The 17,397-nt window shown below is 34.2% G+C and overlaps 1 protein-coding gene across 1 annotated transcript in view; it reads right to left on the bottom strand.

The window, feature by feature from the left end:
• Nucleotides 1-7,040, bottom strand: part of LOC111507454 (sensory neuron membrane protein 1) — a 42,861-nt gene extending 35,821 nt beyond the window's left edge. Inside the window, exon 1 of the mRNA XM_074185217.1 lies at nt 6,803-7,040. Coding sequence (XP_074041318.1) covers nt 6,803-6,931 — 129 coding nt within the window. The 5' untranslated portion in view covers nt 6,932-7,040. The remainder of the gene's footprint in view (nt 1-6,802) is intronic.
• Between the last annotated feature and the right edge of the window lie 10,357 nt (nt 7,041-17,397).

The following is a 17,397-nucleotide window of genomic DNA, read 5'->3' as shown; positions in this document are numbered from 1 at the left end:
TAACATGCCTACTCTCAACTATTTCATTATTTACTAAGATGCGATAACCCATATCACAGTAACCTATCAAAGTACCTTTTTCAGATTTAGGTTCCAGCTTTTTGTCTCAGTTATTCTGACAAAAACAGTACTTCCATATAATTTCAGATTAGATACATCAGGTTTCCTGCACATAAATATTCCAAAACAGGTTTTGTCAAAATTATTTTGTTTTATTACCCTATCGCTTAAATAGGCGGCTGTTCTAACACATTCTGGCCAATATTATCTAGTTTTGCATCAGTTAATAAACACCTCGCGCTATTCATGAGGGTGCGGAGGGTGCGGTTATATTTCTCAGCTACCCCGTTTAATTCATGAGTGTAACTAAGACTTGATCTCAACCATATACCGTTTTTTTTAGCAAATTCGCAAAACTTTTTATTTAGATATTCGGTGCCCCGATCACACCTAATTTCTTCAATTCGTTTTCCCGTTTTATTTTGAACTAATAATGAATATCTTTCAGGGCAATCAAAAAATTCATTTTTTGACCTTATACAGTATACTATAATCTACTGAAATCATCAACGAAGGTTACAAAGTATTTTTCACCTCCCTAACCTTCTTGATTTATGGGGCCGTTTACATCAGTATGTATAATTTCACATAAATCATTAATTCTTCTTCTGTCACTATGAAATTTTAAATTTGAGGTTATAGAAATTTCACATTCAATGTTTTGTTTCTCTGAGGAATTTGGTAACCCATCACCTACTTGTTTCTTACACATGTATGACAAGGAATCAAATTCGACATGACCTAATTTCTTATGCCACTTTTCTTTTTCATTTAGAACAACAGAATGGTTAGAAATCAAATTAAATTCTACATTACCGGATAACTCGTACAAGTTTTGTTTTTTTTTAGCTCTAGCGATAACCTTGTTCTGATTATTAATGATTTCTAAGTAATTTTCTTGGGCCTAAATTTTGTGATTATTATCTGTAATTTTCGACATGCTCAACAAATTTTTATTCATGTCAGGAGCAAAATAACAATTATTTATTACAGTTTCAATTTCACTGTTACCTTCTTTAGAATTTACAATAATGGTTCCTACAGCAAGAGCTTTAATGATATATCCATCACCTACCTTGATATTTATATCTGTATCTAGCCATTCAACTTCTGAAAAATACTTATTGGTATTCACAATATGTTCACTGCAGCCACTATTTAACAACCAGGTCATTTTGTTATTATCAACAAATTTTGGTTCTTTTTTTTCTGACTTCATTAGCATCTCCTGGAAGCAATTTCCTTCTGACCTATGATTCTCGTTAACCTCCGCTGAATTTCTTGCTGATATTCTTCTTCATCCTCTATAATTACCTCTATAATTTGGGCTTCCTCTATGTCTACCCCCAAAACTTCTGCAGTAGCGTTTAATATGATCGAGACGTCCACATCTGTAACATTTCTGTTCATTTCCTTTTCTCTGGAAGTATTCGTCATATCTGTTAGAGCTAGAAGCATGTGAGTTGAATACATGACCTAGACTTGTATTTTTGTGCTCTTCTGTATTATTACTTTTGAAATCTATCAACAGCTTTGACTTAACGTATTCAACAGTTCTTTGGGTTGGAGCTAGTGCATCAATGATATCTATTATCGTACTGCATGAATCTGATAGAGCTAACAACAGATAATTCAATTGATCCTCTTCCTCAATAATTTCTCCAGTATTCTTCAATTCATTTATGTGCCTTTCAAATACTGTTTTAAAATCCTGAGGGTCATCTTCTTGTTTAATTTTTAAGCCCAGCAATTTTCTCTTGGCAAGTAGTTTTAGTGCCGTTGATGAGGGTTCGTATATTGCGTTCAATTTTTTTAACATGTTTGCTGCTGTTTTTTCGTTTGTTATTAGTTCTAGTTGTGCATTACCAACCCCTTGTACTATTATGGACCTACCTTTTACATCAGATTTCTTCCACTGTTCAATACTTGCTGCTGTACTTCCTGTACCTTCCGGAATTTTATTATTCAATATTTCCTTGCAATTTTTAGTCTCCAGTGATAAATTTTCATTTGGCCCAGTCTTTTCCATCGAATACCGGCAGAGAGATAGCTTTTTTGTCCGCCATTTTCTTCCTTTCTATTTCTAGGGCAACTAATTCTTTTACTGCAATTTCTACGCTCTGCTACCATGTTAAATAAACGGCGTGAATCATGTACACTAACTTTATCTGGCAAAACGTATTAATTTACAAAGGTTTAACACTTCAACACCTTAGTCTACCACAGTCGCGTGATGGGTATACACGCACCTGACGCAAGGTGCAGGGCCTGTCGCGAGGCGCCCGAAACCCTAATGCACTTACTATCAGCATGTCCAGCATATGCGGTCTCAGCCTATATCCATCTACATAACGCGTCCCTGAGAGTGCTATATTACCATCTACGACACTCTTACGGTATTGACAAGACCCCGGTGTTGCCCTACGTTCCGGGGGATATTGAATCCGTTGTGGGGAACGAGAAGTGCTGAATTTATTGGAACTATTCGTTCCCCACCCTCAGGCTCATACAACCTAATACGCCTAATGTCGTCCTTCTCGACCACCAGAACAAGACGATATTGTCGTGGAGCTTTCAGCTCCTGGCGAGACGAATATCGTCCGAAAAGAGAAGGAAAAACGGATTAAATATCGAACCCCACCAGGCCACTCTGTCAAGATGGTTGTTCTGATTATTTCAGTCCTTGGTTGAACGATCCCCTATCTACTCTCGAATCTTAAAATCATACCGGCTTGCCGCACTAAGGCAGACATCTTAGCCGGACGGATGCAGAAGGCTGTCATTCTTGGCTCACTACGCTTGCTCAGGACACATGATTCTCGGACCCAATGATCATTGATCCACGGTGTAGGGAGTGGTCGTTGGTTGATAATGCTGGCGCGCCCTTCCAAATGTATGTATCGGGGGGGGCTTCGGAGGATAGGACCTGACTAACGCATACTTCATTAAAAAAAATATTTATTGGGTGAAATAGAATATAACAACCAAGAGGGGAAGTTCAAAACTACAATGTAGAACACTACAGGTTTGTTCTACCACGTAACAAATACAAAAAATAAAAAGAAAATACAAAAAGAAATACAAATTATTGAGTAGTCGAGTTTGTTCACGTAGTAGTTGAATTTTCAAGTTTTGCCTAAAAACACCTATTTCAAAATATTTTAAATGAGGGGAAAGTTTACTGTAAAACATTGCATATCTGATACGTGAATACCATAATATCACTTTTGAGTATACTGCACTTATTATCACTGAACAAATCACAAGTAGAAGCTGCTATGATGAAATTTCTGAATGATTGTAACCTGAAGTTGTGGACGAGACTAAATGTGATTCCGATGTACACATTTTCTCATCCTTGAAATTGTTTCTTTCGGCGACCCACCTATTATGTATTCTGTGCAAAGTAACTCTAATCGACCCCTGGGTGTGAAAAGTAATACCCTAAAACCCTATCCCTTGTTTAGGAAAGAAGCTAGAGAAGAAAAAAAATAGTGTCTGGCTATTATGGACTATGCGTCTGAGGGCAAAAAAAAAGGATCTATCATGAAAATAATTTAGTGTTATGATAATACCCACCTTTTGGTATTTCTAATATGCAATAGTTCAATTTGTTATTCAACAAAAAATATACCTCATTTTTAGCTTCATTACCGATATGCAGAATTAACTGAGGTGATCCTTTCTCAAGCGTTTCTATACTTGTATAAAAACAATTGAGAAAGCTATTATATAGCGAAACACGTGTTGCGGTTTTGTTAATTGCCCAATGAAAATCTCACAATAAGGTATCGGCCAATATATTATATCATAATGGAAGTCGATCCAAGTAGAGAGGCGTGAAACGAAATGAACTTCAGTGAACACTCTTCTTCATTCTGATGTTGAACTTGAGTAGGCCTCGTCAAAAGATAAAAAGAGTTTTTTTTCAGAATCATCAGTTGTACTTCTCATTGATGCGTTTTCTTAGTGTTGTGTAGAAAAAATTTAAAAAAATTATTGAATTTGGATTTTTCTACAAATTGCATTTTTTCTGATATATTCTTCAATAGTTCTGCATTAAAATTAAATGTACCTAATGGGCACCAAATATAAAAAGCAAATGATTTTCAGAAAATTTTGTTGGAACAGGTGGAAAAATGATACATAACAAAATATAAATCTTTCTAGAACGTTTGTATTGAACACTCTGCAACACTCAGTTTCGGTGGAAAGCAAAAAAAATGATTTTTTACCCCTAAATTTTCCCCATCTGATCAGTTGTATGTTTGATCCCCATTCAATCTATCTGTTCTCTTATACACACAGTATCTTCTACTTGTGTTAATGAATTTCACGCTGTCATCAATTTTTTCTTTTTCTTATATTTGTAAAAGGATTTACATTGGTCTACAAATGAAAAGAAATTGAAATGTTTTGAAAATTTTTGAATTTTTATTTTTGATATAACAAGTTGTTGGAAGATTTTTTTCGAATTCAAAATAAAAATACTGATTATAACTCGAGAATAGCTTCAGCGTCTGGAGTATAAATACGAACGATTGGATTTGCAGAACCTTGGCAGAAATACATGCAGGGTGTTTCCTTACTACGGAACGAAACTTCAGAGGGTGATTCGTTAGGTCGTTTTGAGAAAAAATAGTCTTATGAGCATATGTCCGGAGTTGCTTCGTTTCTGAGATACAGGGCGTTGAAATTTCTATTTATAAAATATCAAAAATATTTTTACACCGTTTTCGTTGAAATTTGCTAGAGTTATTCGAAGTAAAAGATACTCATTTAGCTCTAACCAGATTGGAATTATTAGGTCCAGTGGCGTCTCAGTGAGCGCCACAGCCAACAAAAATGAGGAAGAAAAACGCCACTGACTTTTTATGCTTGCAGTTTTTATTTTTTCATGTCAAGCAACTGAAAATACAAATGTGTTGTCGCTTTTATTTTCTCCATATCAACCTTCGTTTTCGAAAAAACAATCACTTCTCAAAATTATCTTTGGACAACAATAAATAAAAACCAAAAGTAAATAATAAACAATTTCGATGTTAGAAAAATGTGCAAAATGTCCATCTTCTGAGAAAATACACTTCAATCGATTTTTCATCGACTGTCTGATACGTTCAAAAATACCTGAAGTATTCCTCATGACGTTGCAATTGTCAATTATTCGATTCCTCAAGTCATTCACATCTACTACAGGAGTTTTATGGACAAGAGCCTTGAGATGACCCTATAAATAGAAATCTAGAGGATTCATATCAGGACTCTTAGCTGGCCAATTTGAGGACCTGCACGACCAATCCAGCGATAAGGGTAGGTGATGTTGAGACGCTGATGAGCAAGAACCCTTAAATGAGCTGGAACGACTTCGTTGAGATATCTGTCCTGGTAAATTCTTTTTGCTTCTTTCGCATTTTCATTTGCTAATATACAAATGAAGTGGTCCTTGTGAAAGTTCATAATAGCATCTCGTGAAAAATTTGCTTCGTCCGTAAATGAAATATTTGATAAAAAATGATTGTTGTGTGCCATCATATGAATCAACCACCTGCAAAATATATACCTTGGCTGAAAATCGCAAGGCAGTAGAGCTTGAACCCGCTGTATGGGTATAGGTATAGGAGATTTCTTTTTAAAACTGTCCATTTGGTTTTTGGACTGACTTTCAGCTACAGTGCAATCTTGATGGTACTATTTGAATGATCATTTTCTATCGCATCAAGTATAGCTTTTTCTAGTTCAGGCGTTGTTACAGTTTATGGTATTCCACCTATTGCATTTTCGTCACACCTCCCAGTTTCACATAATTTTGCATATATCGTCGTAAATGTTTTCGCACATACTATTACTCTTTTGAGATATCAGTTCTGGTACTTTCTCCGTGCATCTTCCGCATTTCCATTCGCTAATCAATGAATGAAGTGCATGTCAGCTATTCCGTTTCTGGTAAAATTATTCAAAATAGAATCACTGATAATTGACAACTCTTTCACTGATTTGACAAAACTCTAACCGTCATCTGGTCTCCAAAGCAGTTGTTCATGATCTTCAAAGTAGCCTCCATTTATTTTTCTCGGAAGCGAAGCTAGGTATGAAGTAAACATAAGCAACGAAAAAGTTGTATTTTCAGTTGATTTATGTAAAAAAAATGAAAACAACTATTTCCCAATATTGTTGGCTGTAGTGCCCAATGAGACTCCACTGAACCTAATAATTTCAATCCAGTTAGGAAGAAATAAGCGGCTCATTACTTTAAATAACTGTAGCAAATTTCAACCAAATCTGAGTAAGGAAGTGCATGATATTTCCTAAATACATTTTTTCAACTTACTTCAATGCCCTGTATCTGAGAAACGAAGCATTTGCGGACATATATTCATGAAAACTTTTTTTCTGAAAACGACCTAATGAATCGTCCTCTGAAGTTTCATACCGTAGTTAGGAAACATTCTGTATATGGCAGAGAAATAAGTAAAATTCAATTCACAGTTTTTCATTTCAGTTTTTTTTTTTATGTTCGTTTGCATACCACAAAAAAAATCTTTTATTATCTAAATAAGACCAACATCGGAGATGAAAATCAGTTTTGTGGAAATTAGATACCTACTGGTAGGTGAATATAACTAAAAAAAAAAGATTTCAGTGAATGTGTATGAAAATTGTAAAAAGTGGAAGAAAGTTAAAAATTAATTTGATTTTAGCTCCCTTTCGAAGTAAATTGAAATTTAACATCGAAGTGTCTCACCCCTTTGACTTTAGATGTCAGCAGTTTTGGAAATATCACAAATCCCACGGGTATGATGAAAATAAAAGCACTAAACGAACCAATAGCCAACTTCACTGGAAATCTCATTTTGATTTTTTTTTTTGTCATACACCAACGTAACACTCGATGATTTTGTAATGAAGCCAATCCAGAACAGTTGTAAAACTATGATTCAACTAATCGTACTCTATCATCAACTATTTTTCTGTGCATACGTCTGGGAGGACTGAACATGCTATGACATTTTCTAAGGGAATCAGAGTAGGGATAATATAGTATCAGTATTGGTTGCTAACCTCTTTTCTCTTTATTTATTAATTTGACATAACTTCAAATGCTTGTATCCGATCGAAATGACTGAATAAAATAATGTTTTGGAATAAGGAGATGATCAGGGAACTTTCAATTGGTTACTAGAACAAGTAGGACTGTAATTGCGGTTCACTTTAGCGGAAATAATAACGATAATTGCATATATCCTTGCAAAAGCTTAGTCAATTCGGTAATCGATTGACTGCAAGTGGAAATAAGATAACTGAATTGATTTGTATCGTCCTCAAATTTGTTAATAAAATTGGTGTTGTCGTTCATGAAATACTGGGTGTATACGAGTAGAATAGGTTGATTACATTGGGATAGTTGACGGATCTTCATCAAGGAGATGCCTTACGAAAAAGTGACAAATTACTAAAATTTCATATCTATATCTGTTAAAATAAAATATGTTGAAATATGTTTTTCGTTAACCAACTATCTTCCCCTACAAACGACAACTCTCAAAACTCGAAACTTGTGCGAGCTAGGGAGTAACGAGGTCTTACTCTTTAACGTGTGATACCTAACACGTTATATTTTTCATGGCCTTGTGAAGTTCATTTCACAATGTTGCTTTTTTCAAATAACAAAGTTTTTGAATAGGGTACTCCAGAATTGAGTAAATTGAACTTGGAAACAATTTGGAGCCAAGAGCAATATTTCAGAGCTCTCGCGATTTTATACAGAAAAGAAATCAACTGAAAGTTTCAATTTCGTACAAAACATTCTGAGAAGTACCGAATTCAAATACAATATTATTTGCAATGTGGAATGGAATATTATTTTCTTAATGAATATACTAAAATTGATGCTACAATTATATGATATTTTGAACTTTTCCATCCACGTTCTGTTATTAATTGTGACATATTGAGATCGTTTTATGTCAGCTGATCCTACTATCGCTCTCTCGAAGAAATTTTTCGAACGAGAAAGAAGCTGCCTATTTGGGCTATCAATGGTCGTTTTCGAGATATTTTGAAGAAAGTAAAATTACCAGGTTTCGTTTTGTTACCCCAACCGCCCACATTTAAAATAATACCAAAATGAACAGAGGAAAAGTATCTGGTGTTTCGTGTTTGTAACTGATCTGGTATGAACAAATTTCCAATATGACGTTTCGATCATTGGATTCCATTATAACAATGTTTTCAATATAGACATTCAATTTTTTCGATTTCAATGATAAAACGAATTCAACCATGTATCACAACACATACATTTTTTGGCATTTCTCTTCAAAAAAATATCATGAGTTTCATGTCAAACAATTCTTCGTTAGACATAACTAAAAAAAGTTATAACAAATATTTTTGGTATCTAGAACACAAATATATTAACTAATTTCAAATAACTTTATAAACACAAACTCGGCCATTTCTATCTTGAAAATCATCATTTAAATTCAATAACCGAAAAAAATTTTTGTCCAAATTTACCCAACTAGATAACTTTCGTATAATTCGACCAATCTTTTGAGAATATCCATTTATTTTCGGTAGAGCTATAGAAAGAATAGTAAAAAACGGTTGTAGAAAGCAAAAATTTGTAATTTTCACAAAAAAAATGCGAAAAGACAAACTGTAGTTGAAAAAGATTCATTTCATTTTGAAAAAACTTCAAAATCAACTTCTATGATGAGCAATACGAAGTTCAACAAAAATTGGATATCATAGATTTTGGGATTCAATAATATTTATAATAATGATGAAAATGATAGCGAATAATGAGAGTTTCTCTGGGCACCCGATTCTCGGACCCAATGATCACTCATCTGACGGTGTGTGGGGTGGTTATTGATTGATAATACCGGCAACCCCTTCGAATATGTTGAAGTTACTCTCTCAGGTTCAGGTGACAAAAATGATGATGATTATTTTAATTTTCTCTCATCCCATCTCTATCACAAGAAGCACAAAGTTCTATTCTATTGCCCCCTCACTTACCTGAATAATACCTCTATAAATCAAACGATATCAAGTAAATATAACTCAATCCACCCAATACAAAAATGCATAACCTTTAACTTTCAATTTGGAAGGGTATTCTAAAGAACTGTTCGAAGTGAGGCTGGAAACTTTTCATTTTAAATTAGGTTGGAATGATGTTATATATTTGGCAAATTTGGTAATTGAATGATCTCCTGGTTTCAAATATATATCATACACATTTCCACGGCAAAATTTTGTTTCATGTTTTCCATATTCAACCAACCCATTTCATATAGTTTATAGGATTTTTTTTACGTTTTCTTATTCCATAGTTTTTATACTTTTTTATATTGGTTATTTATTTGAAAGCCATAAATCGTAAAGTATCATGAAGTGAAAAAACAAAAGGTGTAACTTTGAGCTTTGATGGTAAACAATACCAAACTCGATGTACTACATGCAAATAACTGATAACTCAGTTATTTGATTATATTGAAGTACTAACACGGAAATCTGGATAAGTTGTTATATGTTAATATTTTGTTTCAATTGTTGAGTGTCCTTTCTAATATATTTATCTTGTCTTTTTAAAGATCAGTTTGTCACGAAGGAAGTGCAAATATAGTAGTGATTTATTCTATTATATTTGTGGTATTTATATATCAAAAAAACAAAACAGAAATATCACAGACTTTGTTAAGGAAACTTATGCTGAATATTTCGGTTTTAAAATGGACAAATTAGATAAATCATGGGTTCCTAATAGAGTTTGTTGGTCTTGCGTTGAGTCTTTGCGTTTGTGGAAAAAAGGAGAACGTTCTGGATTAGACTTTGGTATTACTATGATCTGGATGGAGCCTAAGAATCATTTCGATGATTATTACTTTTGCGTAGTAGATGTTAAAGGTTTTAATCGAAATCAAACGTGGAGATATCCAGACTTACAGTCTACAAAATGTCCTGTTTAACACAGTGAAAATCTCCCTCGGCCTATTTATGTTTCAAAAGTGATTTGCATGCCCTCAGAAACAATGATGTTGCAAATTCATAGAAATCGAATCAGTCTACCAGTGGAAGTGAATGGGAGGGTGAAACATCTACGCCAAAGTTGTTTTCTCAAAATGAACTCAGTGATTAAATACATGATCTGAATTTATCAAAACTGTTAGCTTCAAGATTGAAAGAAAAAAATTTATTGGCACCGACAGTTACAATTACAACGTACAGGATGCGAGCTATTACAATTTTTTGATAAAAATGAAGGATTGGTATACTGTAATAATATTGCGAAGCTACTTCTGGACATGGGTTTGAAAGAGTGGCGTCTTTTTATCGATAGCTGTAAAAAAAAATTAAAATGCGTCTTACTGCATAATGGAAATGAATTTGCATCAATTCCAATTGCCCATTGTACAAAACTCAAAGAAGAATATGAAAATGTCAAATTAGTTTTAGAAAAAATCAATTACTCGGAGCATCAATGGTCGATCTGTGTGAATTTAAAAATGGTTAATTTTTTACTTGGTCAACAAAGTGGATACACGAAATACCCTCGCTTCATTTGTAGGTGGGACAGTATAGCAAAGCAACGTCTTTGGGAACAATATGTTTCGCCTGAAAGAAATTATTTAACTGTCGGTAAAGCTAATGTAATAAGAGAGCCGTTGGTGAGCAGAGACAAAATTATACTTCCACCATTGCATATTAAGTTAGGAATGATAAAGCAATTCGTAAAAGCTTTAAATATATTTGCAGAAAATTTCCAAAACTTAGTATGGAAAAGTTGAAAGGTGGAATATTTGATGGTCCTCAAATACGGCAATTGATGAAACACACTGATTTTATTAAAGTTATGACTATTCCGGAAAGTAAAGCTTGGGAAAGTTTTGTGTTGGTGGTCGAAAATTTCCTAGGTAACCATAAAGCACCAAATTATGAAGAAATTGTACAAAATATGCTGACAGACTTTCAGATTCTAGGAGCAAATATGAGTATCAAGTTACACTTCGCAACCATTTGGATAAATTTCCAGATAATTTAAGAAATTATAGTGAGGAGCAGGGAGAGCGGTTCCACCAGGATCTAAAAGTAATGGAAGAAAGATATCAGGGTCGATGGGATTGTCACATGATGACCGATCACTGCTGGTTTCAAAAAGAGATTGTCCTCTGAAAAATTATAAAAAAAAAGCTCTTAAATGGCGTTTCATGGAAATATAAAATGTTTTCGAAATTTCCCTCTCTATTCACTTCAAAGTATCATATTTTTTTCCAAATAAAGCTGACATTATAAATATTTCTGTTACTTTGTTTCTTGTTTTCGAATTTTTGTAATGTAAAATGAAAATACATATTTAAAAGAAAACGAGAGCAAATCTTTCAGAACCATTGATAATTTCATGAATTGTGATTATAAATACACCCAAAATCAATCTTATATCTAGAGCAACAAAACCACTGTAGACCAGTATAATTTATTTACAAGTCTTTTGAATTTAATATGATAATCCAATAATGATACAGAGAATTCCATTATTTGCAATGTAGATCACTATTGATAGTAGTGTAAACTGGCATCGTTGTCGATGCCAGCGATGGAGGCATTAGTGGTAGCGATAGAAAAATAGGAATAATGATGCTTTCTTTAATTTTTGGTCTTCAATAGAGTATAGTTCGTTGAATGTAGTGCATTAGTCAATTGATGTTTGTTATAACAATAGTGTAGCTGAGAAATTGTGAAAAGATGAAAGGTCAAAATTTCGAATGAAAATTTGGGAAAAAATCAAGTCGACTTCATCATCCAGTGAATCTCATTCTGGACCTTGTCAAACATGAGGTTGAAAACGAATTGAAAACAACGGAAAAAAAATAACGAAACGAAAGGAACATGAGTAGAAATGTTTATAGTTGTTTGAATATTGATGAACTATTGATTCCAGAATTCCATCCAGCATGTGAAGTCATTAATTCCGTGAGTTGGACTTGCTAACATGAATAAACTGAATTCAAATATGAGTAACTAGAATTTTAATTTGATTATCGAGGTTTTATAAAACAAGATCAATACAGTTTTCGGTAGGGCACTCACGGTAGAGCAAAAAGTAATGGCTGGTGAAAAATGAATTTTTTCAAATTCTTCTAAGGTATTTTAGGATATTTCAAAAGGTACATCAAAAGTTGTATCAGAATTGTAGCACTCATCACACGGCTACTTGAGGCCATTTTTGTTATCTGAAGATCAGGAAGTGGCTTTCAAAGACAGTGCTCCTTACATCCAGACCAATAAGGTCTGATCTGAGCTTTATGAAGCATCAAAAGTTGTTCGGGTTTTCTGTTTCGGAACAGTGTTCCAAGCGTTTGAGAAGTAGCCTTTGCATTTTCAGTGACATGATTGTGTCAAGACATATGGAGGTCTATTTTAACCCACAAAAAATGTCAAAGCAAAAATCGGAATTTTCTGTTCTGACATTATCTTTTTGAAGAAAACCGATGCTTGGGTTTTCGTGGCATTGAAGCGAACCTGATGATTTTCACTCAAATTCGAAATCACCTCTAGATCCTCGCTGAGAGGTGTCACCTCCTGCTGCCAGTAAAGATGTGCATCCGCAGGCGATGTACTGGAATCTGAATACAATGACGAGACAAGTGTGCTGTCGTCAGCAAAGCTATATATTGGATCCTTGTTTTTTTTTCTCCAATCGTTTTTATACAATAAAAAGAGGGTTGGAGACAATATGGCTCCCTGAAGAATACCAGCGTTGATCGAAGTTGGAGAGCCATATACAAAAATTATGATAGCGTGGAATTTTTGCCAGCAAACCTTTACGCCAAGATGTTAAATACTTACAGATATCTGAGGATATGGTGGTTCATGGTTTACAAAGCAACTGGTTTTATTTACTTGGAAGTTGTTTTTGTCGTTTTTGAGGAACGGCTGAACTTCCTTGTAGGACAGGTTGAAAAATCTGCAAAATACTGTTGCAAGTACGACAACAGGCACTTCATCAGGACCAGCATTGATATTGAGCTGTTTCAAAACTCGCCTGACTAGACGTTGTCGAAAAGTAATTTCCGGAATTGTGGATTCTAGTGTGACGATAGTGGGTGGTACTTTTCCCAGAAAATTGACTGTGGAGTGGAAAGCAAATTGTTCAGCTAGTTCAGCTACTCTACTTTTCAAGAGTTTCGTGTGTATTCGATGGGTTTTAGTTACTTGGAAGATTGTTTTTGTCGTTTTTGAGAAAAGGCTGAACTTCCTTGTAAGAAAGGTTGAAAAATCTACAAAATACTGTTGCAAGTACGACAACAGGCACTTCATCAAGACCAGCATTGATATTGAGCTGTTTAAAAACTCGCCTGACTAGACGTTGTCGAAAAGTAATCTCCGGAATTGTGGATTCTAGTGTGACGATAGTGGGTGGTACTTTTCCCAGAAAATTGACTGTGGAGTGGAAAGCAAATTGTTCAGCTAGTTCAGCTACTCTTCTTTTCAAGAGTTTCGTGTGTATTCGATGGGTTATCGGTTTATAGATGTTCAGATCTTAATGCAATTTATGTTTACAGAAAAATGCAAGATACCTAGAGTTGACAGATGGTGGTTACGAGATCGAGATTTAGATATTGAAAATATTTACCTGGTTCGAAGGTAGAGCACGTTGACTTAACCGCGTTCCGATTGAGGGTTACGTCAATCTTCTGAGTATGTATTGATGTTACTATAGATGATTGGATTCTTGCTGCTTGACTACAAAATGATCAGTTAAAATCAGATGAAAGAATACCATGAAAGGATGACAAAGTACTGAATGACAAGTTCGTAAACAACATGATCAGTTGAAGTCAGATGAAACAATACGATGAAATGATGATAAAGTACTGAATGAAAGATTCATAAACTTTTGCATGGAAAAGAATATTGGTCACCTCTTCAATGCGGTAGGAATGCCACAGGGGAATGTACAGATTGAAAGATACGATGAAACTATAGTAGATTGCCTAGCCACCATGGATGCTGACGAACAAGATGAAGAATGAGATCTGAGTTATGTTAGGTATCAGTGGTGGCGATAAGAAAATAGGAATAATGACAATAATGTCTTCGATAGAGTACAATAATGACAATAATGTCAATAATATCTTCGATAGAGTACACTTGAATGTAGTGCATTAGTCAGTTGCTGTTCGAAATATTATTGGTGTTCAAGTGAAAGTTCAGTATATTATTTACAATTGAATTTCACAGTAGTGAAAATAATAAAAAATGGGAAGTAACGATAAAAAATTGTGGAAAATACAGATGTCACCAACTAGTTACTACTGGCGTTGTTGATGTTCATATCAAAAATATACACTGTTTATTTTCTCTGTTGAAAGTCGAAATGTTATTTCATTTTTGTTTGTGTCATGATACAAACGTTCACTTCATATACAACGAAAGAATAACAAATTTCGAAAGATATTGAACTATTAAGAAAAATGCATTTTGACCATTCTATTTGTAGATCAGAAAACGAAGAAATGTTGAAATCAAATATGGAATTCTGTAATGGAAGTGGCCGCTACTTGTTGAGATTTTATTATAATTGAAAGCTATTATATAGCGGTTCTGTGAACTATTTAGTGAAAATCTCACAATTCAGAATCATTTGAATACATTAATATCGAATTAAATGAGTGTGAATAGGTAGATTTTATAATTATATTGATTTATAACTAATGAATTTATATCGAATCAATTCAAATAAAATTTGCCAACATCAGCTGCGGAATTACTGAATAATGACAACTCATACAGCAGGGGGAAGTTGAAAAATACGTACTTGAAATGAATAATCTGTGGTTCTTGATGTGATACCAACTCAATTATTTTAGAATTGGCAGAAATGATGAATATCTCAACTTTCACTGAAAATTTTTCGGAGAGACTGCAAAAGGTGATGAGTAGCTGATCGAAAACTATGGGGCAGTATCGATTACGAATTCATTTCTGGAACTTATAGAAAATGCAGTTCATAATCGAATAACTTATTATTCGAACATATATATATATATATATATATATATATATATATATATATATATATATATATATATATATATATATATATATAATAATTCAAACTGTATGCATCAAGTTCACGGGCATGCATTGAGAAGGCTAGAAAATGGGGTCACCATTAGGTGTACTGCGACAAGTGCGAGAATATTGAGACTATAGATCAGAGTTTCTCAAACTCATTTTGTCTACCGCCAACTTTAAGGATTAACTATTTTCTAGCGCCCCCCATTTTTTTTACTTTATTATATCTTAAGAAACACAATCGCAGTCATCATTTTGATAATTAAATTATGTGTGCCATGTGAGAATAATGTAAAACACCATTTTGTAATATTAGGAAAACTTTTATTCATGTTTTTGAAACAAACATTTCAATTTGAATTTTGAAATCAATCTAATGTTGAGGACGCGGTAAGTCACCGCGTTCGGTAATCTGCAACCGATTTCTCTTTTTAGTTAGCAACGTTGCCACAGCACTAAATCCACGTTCACACAAATACGATAATGGAATTGCTATCAAAAATCATTGAATGATGGACCACAATCCAGGGTACAATTGCAGGATTAGCTTTTGTAGCCAAAATTCTTGGTATCCATTTTTGAATTTTATTTTTATTTCCTCGTTCGTTATCAGTTCTATGAGATGAAATCGTCGCTGTTGAATAATACTGCTGACAAATTAGGGAAATTGCGAAACTCACATCTGCCGATATTATTCCTGTATAAGAGCAATTTGGCTACAGAAGCAGCATTTACATTTTTTGTTTTAATCAATATCAAGTTGTCACCTTGAAGTTGAAGATTGACATCATTGAATAAGTTATACAGGTCTATCAAGTACGCAATATAATTCTTTGAAGTGATGAGGTTGTCGTGCAATTCTTTGTCTTTGTTTTCCAAGAACTCTATTACAGAGTCAAATAGATTGTAAAATCGAGTCAGACAGTAACCTCTTGATAATCAACGCTTTTCTGTGTGAAATAGCTATCGGTTGGAATCTTCATCAATAGCAGCACAAAGCTGATTAAATAATCTGTCATTTGAAGAGCTGTTTCGGATTTTATTGACTGCTTTCATGATATATTACAGTGATTGAGAGAGGCGCTCTCTCAAATTTTTCGCAAATAAATGTTGCCTATGAATGACGCAATGCACAGCGAGCAAATCTGGAATTATTTATGAATCGTTTATTTGAGGTAGCGGGCGGGCCTAGTACTTTTGAGAATGGAGACTAGAAACTTCTCGCTTCGCATTGAAGCTCACCGCCATCTATTGTACAGTTTGACAAGTATCGGAGAGGAAATATTTACTGCCCCCTATAGGCCTCCAGCGCCCACTTTGAAAAAGAGTATTATGTATGCTCTAGCATTCTATCTCTGAGAAAATTCTAATTGAAATAGGTAATGAACAATACTTCTTCGCAGCAATTCATTGTATCATGTCAAATAACATTGATTCATGATGTGAATCGTCTCAGATTTATTGTATACTTTTATAAAGAGAAACATAATACGAGTTATGTTCAGTTCCAAATATAAAACATTCTGCAGAAATAACACGTGGGCTGAAAAGTTTCGGGCTCAAGAAAGAAAACGCGTTTCTTTTTCAAAATTGAATTTATTCATCAACATAATATCCATCAAGAGCCACACAATCATTCCAGCGCCACTCTAGCAATAGCCCTTTCGTAGAACAATTTATTTTTTGCCTCAAAATAGACCTCAGTTTCAGCAATAACCTTTTTATTCGAGCAAAATTTTTTACCGGTGAGTATTTTTTTGCGAACAACCAGTAGTCGCTGGGAGTCAAACCTGACGGATGTGGGAGAAATTCGAAGTTCAATTCATTTAGTTCAGCCATTAATTTGATTGACATGTGACACGATTGGTTGCCTTGATGAAACAAATTTTTTTTCTTTGCCATATGTGGTCGTTTTTTTGCAATTTTGGCCTCCAAGCGCTCCAAGCGCTATATGATATTCAGTGTTGATGGTATTTCCCTTCTCAAGATAGTCGATGAATATTACACCACGCAAATCCTAAAATACAAAAGCCATAATTTCAACCAATTGTTGTGCTTTCGGGCGCTTTTGGCGAGGTTCGCCAGTTGCTCTCACATATCAACGTGAAAATTTCAGTTTGTTATGTTCAAACATAGCCTAACCCTGTTCTGAATCATTAAGACGTTCTTGTTTTTGATCAACAGTGATCTTGCGCGGCATTCACTATGAACAGAGCTTTCTCATAGTCCAGTGATCATGCAATATAAAGC

This window comes from Leptinotarsa decemlineata, unplaced genomic scaffold (genome assembly GCF_025532065.1).
Source record: "Leptinotarsa decemlineata unplaced genomic scaffold, Ldec_3_MD MMD2_tig00026369_RagTag_RagTag, whole genome shotgun sequence".
Lineage (NCBI taxonomy): Eukaryota > Metazoa > Arthropoda > Insecta > Coleoptera > Chrysomelidae > Leptinotarsa > Leptinotarsa decemlineata.
This window is presented reverse-complemented; position numbering and strand designations above follow the sequence as displayed.